Source organism: Arachis ipaensis, chromosome B05, assembly GCF_000816755.2.
Source record: "Arachis ipaensis cultivar K30076 chromosome B05, Araip1.1, whole genome shotgun sequence".
NCBI classification, from domain to species: Eukaryota; Viridiplantae; Streptophyta; class Magnoliopsida; order Fabales; family Fabaceae; genus Arachis; species Arachis ipaensis.
In genome coordinates, this window is record NC_029789.2 from 4,543,561 (window position 1) to 4,548,836 (window position 5,276).

General features: G+C 34.6%; 1 protein-coding gene and 1 non-coding gene across 2 annotated transcripts in view; one reads left to right on the top strand and one right to left on the bottom strand.

The window, feature by feature from the left end:
• Positions 1-4,324, bottom strand: part of LOC107642578 (peroxisomal acyl-coenzyme A oxidase 1) — a 5,765-nt gene extending 1,441 nt beyond the window's left edge. Inside the window, exons 1-11 of the mRNA XM_016345974.2 lie at positions 4,016-4,324; positions 3,818-3,926; positions 3,676-3,737; positions 3,300-3,509; positions 3,025-3,112; positions 2,788-2,950; positions 1,964-2,162; positions 1,358-1,555; positions 706-837; positions 395-515; positions 138-248 (exon numbers count right to left, since the gene is read on the bottom strand). Coding sequence (XP_016201460.1) covers positions 138-248; positions 395-515; positions 706-837; positions 1,358-1,555; positions 1,964-2,162; positions 2,788-2,950; positions 3,025-3,112; positions 3,300-3,509; positions 3,676-3,737; positions 3,818-3,926; positions 4,016-4,153 — 1,531 coding nt within the window. The 5' untranslated portion in view covers positions 4,154-4,324. The remainder of the gene's footprint in view (positions 1-137; positions 249-394; positions 516-705; positions 838-1,357; positions 1,556-1,963; positions 2,163-2,787; positions 2,951-3,024; positions 3,113-3,299; positions 3,510-3,675; positions 3,738-3,817; positions 3,927-4,015) is intronic.
• Positions 5,021-5,092, top strand: TRNAQ-UUG. Its single transcript has one exon. It is a non-coding gene; the product is annotated as a tRNA-Gln (tRNA).

The window sequence follows — 5,276 nt, forward strand, 5'->3', positions numbered from 1 at the left end:
AGATTGAACTTGTTATTTATTAAATCTGTCATCTTATCGATAGTTACTTTTCTTTTCTTTTGTGAAGCTACACAAGAAATGGAAAATTTAAGCAGAGCTCCATAGTCAAGCTTAGTTGAAGAATTTGAATCATTTACCGTCTTCAGGATTGGTGAACTTGCTAAGGTTTTGAGCACAAGCAACAGACAACCAAGCAGCCCTAGCTTCAAATGCTTTCAGCACAACATTAGGCTCCAACCAATCCTCGGCTACATCGAGTAAAAGTAAGTATACATAACAAAGTTACAACAGAACAATGACAGACAAATTTTATGTTAACTGAAACCATACATGAAGGTTACATGTTTAAAGTTTACAAATGTTCAAAATTAACTATGGTGGTAGAGTTCAGTACCTCTCTGAACATCAGAACGATACTGCAACAGTTTTTCGACTTGACCCAAATAAGCTGTAGTACCAGTGGGCTTATTACCAGAGTCCAGCTGAGAAACAGTCTTCATAAGATGCCTTGCCACCTACATGAGATTTTTCTTGAAGTTATCAGTACAACCCCGAGATCAATACTGGTAAACGTCCTAAACCAGACAAGACTTAAGCCACAGTTGTCATACAGAAATATGAATCCTTTTAACATATTGTAAAAGACTTGTATATAATGCATAAGATGACAATAAAAAACATAACGAAAAAAGATATTTAACAAACCTGTAAAAGCAGCACATAATTATCTCCTTCATATGTGCATGCAGGAGCATAGACTGCAAATAACTCAGGGAGACCACTGCTATTAAGGTAACCATGGCCGCCACATAGCTTGCGACATTCTTCAATTCCATCCTGCAAATTAAGCGAACTGGCCTTCATTACCACTTAAAAAAATTCAGCATTGCAAAATGAAATGCATATATTAGGAAACAATAGAAGCATATTATCTAAACACTAACATCAGAAACATTTGCATCATTTACATGCAGAAGACACGGCAAATCAAGTCAGTTATCCAACATACAAATTATATGCCTGAAGAACTGAGATAGTAACTCTACATACAATTCATATTAATATTTTGGCATTGATGCTCAATCATATCCCTCACATAAATGCCTTCACAGTATGAACATATCTTAAACAACAAAGAAAACAGATATGGATAGAGAGGAGAAAAGGGAGGAGACCTATAAGGATAATAGATCATCATTTTAGAAATTTATCAGCAACACTTAAGGAATCTGACTAAATGACAACACAGCATATGGAGAGGGGAAAAAATAATGAAGAAACTGGATGAAACAATAACAAAATCATATTTAATAAAGTAGTAGCCAATACAAAGAGTAACCAACAAAAAATGACATACAGCAGTAGCTGAAGTAGTCAAGGATTTCAACCCTGCTGTGCATGCATGAGCTTCAGCCAGTGTTGAAAAGTCGTTGACTTGCAATCTTTGCGTCACATCAGTATAAAGCCAATTCAACCACTCCCCAACAAATCTGAATGCATAAGCAGAAGCTAGCAAAGGGAATAGCCTAGCCTGCTGTGTCTTGTAATCAATCACCTAAATGTAAAGGACAAAAAAGGAAGACAAAATTAAGCATAAAGGATCCAACTAATCAAATTCTACTTTTGATAAAACATTAGACTGAAATACACATTTCTGTATCACATAACGCATGCACAATATGAGGATGAATACTCTCTAGATTCCCATCAAATTACATAGAACAGATATGTCAGTAATAAACAAGACTAGCTGAAAGGGAGAAACTACATTAGTCAAAAGCAACTTAACATTGAAGTAAATTAACTTATATAGTTTGTATAATTTAATTTGGATAGTCTCCATTTCCGCCTTGCATAATTTATATATGAAAAAGTATATTAATAAATATTTCATTAGCATTCCTTAAAAAGGAATTTGCCAACAAGCAAAAGCCATGCTTCAATGGAGTGTTTTAAATCTTACCTGTGTTTCAATACCTCCATTCTGTGACCCAAATTGTCTTCGTACTGCACTATATCTTGTAGCAATGCAAACTGCTCGTGACAAAGCAATGGATGCATCAGTTACAATAGTTTTCCTCACATAGACCATGGTACCATAAACTAATTGTCTTGGAACACTTGAGTGCACAAATTTTCCTTCTCTTGTAACCTGTGAAAACCTGAGATTGAAAAGAAAAAGTTAGGAGTCATCACATGAATTTATTGACAGAAACTGCAAGGCAACACTACCATTTAAAACAATTGAGAAAAGTCAGGTATTTTCTATCCCCAATGATCTCAACAAGGAATCATATTTTCAACTTTAAAACAGGATAAAGACAACCCTTTTTACTGTTTCTATTTTATGTTTCTCAAATGTTATTCTTATCTAGTAGCCATTTTAAATAATAATCTTGAAGGGAAAATGTTGATATAACATTGCCCATGAATTGATTGTTGAGGTATTTAATCTGGACCAGTTTCCTTCTCACTGGAACTAAAAGCTCTTTTTAAATCTGCTTCCTGGTTAGAGAAATGAAAGGGGCTAAAAGATGCTTTATATTCAAAGACAAAATATAAGTTCTTATATCGTTCAGTGAACACAATAGCCAAAAGTTTTTCCTAGGTTGATGTTACTGTTGTCCAAGTTACATTGAGTTCCCATCTTGTGGTTTGAACCAACTTCAATGAGCTTCCTTCGGGGGTTTAAAGTTCTATTAGTTTCATGCTACAGATCATTCATGTGCTATTAGTATAGTACATCACAGTTTGTAGCTTTGTACACCATGGATAAAATAAAAGTACCTCATTAACATTTGGTTCCTTGGAATTCGCACATTGTCAAATCTAAGAACCCCATTATCCATGCTGTTATAAGCTCCACTTCCAAATTTCATTCCAATATCACCAACAGTTATACCTGGAAGGGGTGAATGGTCATCCAAGCTCCGCAGCTGGACAATGAAACCTTCAAATTGAACAGAGTTAATTAATTGATGTTCGAATCACTGGAATTCTAGATGATTAAACAATCGAAATTACCATGCACTCCGTGCTCTTTTCCATTAGTTATCAGACGGGCATAAACAACAGCATGTGTGGATATTTTACCCAATCCACCAGGCCACCACTGTTTAAATCAGCATCAATGAAGTGATAATCATATCCAAATGCCTTTAACAAAAAGCACATACAATATGCATTGGAAAAAAGCTAAAAAACATTTTTTTCCTCATTGTATTTGTTGATGTAACATTGTAAGATTCTATAATTTGAATCACTAAAGACTCTCACAAGTAATGATTCATATAACTTACTTTGCTGGAAGTTAATGTGGGGCTATGAATAACAAATTCGTCGGTTTTGGGATCAAAAGTTGCAGTTGTCTCAAGCCCTTGAACATTGGATCCATGACCAAGTTCTGTTTGTGCATAGCAACCAATTATTTGCATCTTATAAGCCAAAGGCAACCATTTCTGCTGCTGCTCATCAGTGCCTGATCCTTTGATAGCAGGCACAAACATTCCCTGCAAAAAGAATTTCAATAACAAAACTTTAGTAGAAGCACAATATGCTTTGATCTTACAACACACACTGTATTCCTTTGAAATCCATAACTTCAGAACTGCACACTAGTACTACTCATGAGTAAATTTTCTAACAATGCAAGCACAAGAAGAAACTGAAGTATACCCAATGAAGATCCGTAAAGGCAGGTTGGTCCACAAAGAACCTCAGCTTATAAGCTTCCTCCTCTGGAGAAATACAAATTTTAATTCTTTTAGCAAATATAAGAAACCGAGAATGCAGAACAGAGCAATAACAGAGGTCTCACCAGTAAGACGAAGGTCGTTAATTCTTTTCCAAGCATGAGCTGCTTTCCTCAAAGTGTTCTTAAACAACTCCTTTCTACCAAGCATGGTTCTATCATCCTTTCTAAACACCTACAAATCACAATCAGAACCATCATCATTCAGTAAACTCCAACAATTTCTAACAAAAATTGAAGACATAGATAGGGTGAAATAATTACAGGATCGCTGGCAACGAGGCGAGAAATCCGGTCAGATAGGTCAAACGCGTGGCGGGAACCCGCCCAAACGATCTTCATCTGTTCGACATCGAAGTCTGCTTTGTTTCTCTCGTCAGCCAAGTGGTCAACGCCTTCCATTTTCTCACACCTGATCCCTTTGGTTTCAACTCTGAACTTTCAAGTATGAAGAAGGTGTTTTTCCAAACGTTGTTGATTAATGACTGTTTTTCCAAAGCTACAATGGTGAGGACCGGCCTCTATAGTGGATATCCTCTTTCTCTTATGCCACCATTATTCTATTCTTTAGTGCCATTTTTTGAATGTGAATAATACTAGTCTACTTTAGTCAATTAATTCCCACGTTTTATTAATGTTTGCCATTACTTTTCTGTCAACTATGAAGAATGTTCACTTGATTCGATCCCACCGTCCTAATAGTACCAAAAAATTGGTTTTTAAATATATTAAATTTATAAAAAGAAGTTTAAATAAAAATATATTTTATCTTATATTTTTAAATATTGATAAATGATAACTAAGTGATGGTTTAAAATAATAAATTTTGAGATCTTCTAGCATTTCTCTTAAATAATTACCAAGCCATACATACGCTTTTAACTTTTTAAGAAATCTATAACAAATTATAAATCTATTTAAACCAAAAATCTAATACCAAGTTAGGTATCATTGTTAGCTTTTTGCCTTTTTGTATAAACTATTCAAGTTTGAAAGCAGCAACCCTTCAAGTGAGCATTAGTAACAGTTCATCCATCAAGTTCTGGACTTTGATATCATCCTTCAATTCTAGAGCTGTGGTCATAGTTGTTCAGTTAGCTTTTAGCCGATAATGCTCATATAATTTTGTCTGTATAGTTTGATTTGTTTAGCGTATAAAGTATATTGAAGTCACCCATCATTCCATATGCATGCTTAGCTCTCGCCGTCCACATTTTATAACAAATATATATTTGTGATTATTAGATGCTGTCAGATAAATACTTCTATGGTTCTATGGTGTAGTGGTTAGCACTCTGGACTTTGAATCCAGCGACCTGGGTTCGACTCCCGGTAGGACCTAGTTTTTTCATTATTTTGTCCCCAAATAAAAAAACTTCACTTCAAGAGGCCGGGTCTTAAACTCTTAATATACTCTCTATTATTTGTTGGCTATGCCTAAAACTATTTGTCTGACCTATTAAAAAGATTAAAAATTAATATTTATTTTTAAAATATAAAAATAAATAATTATTAAATACTTAAA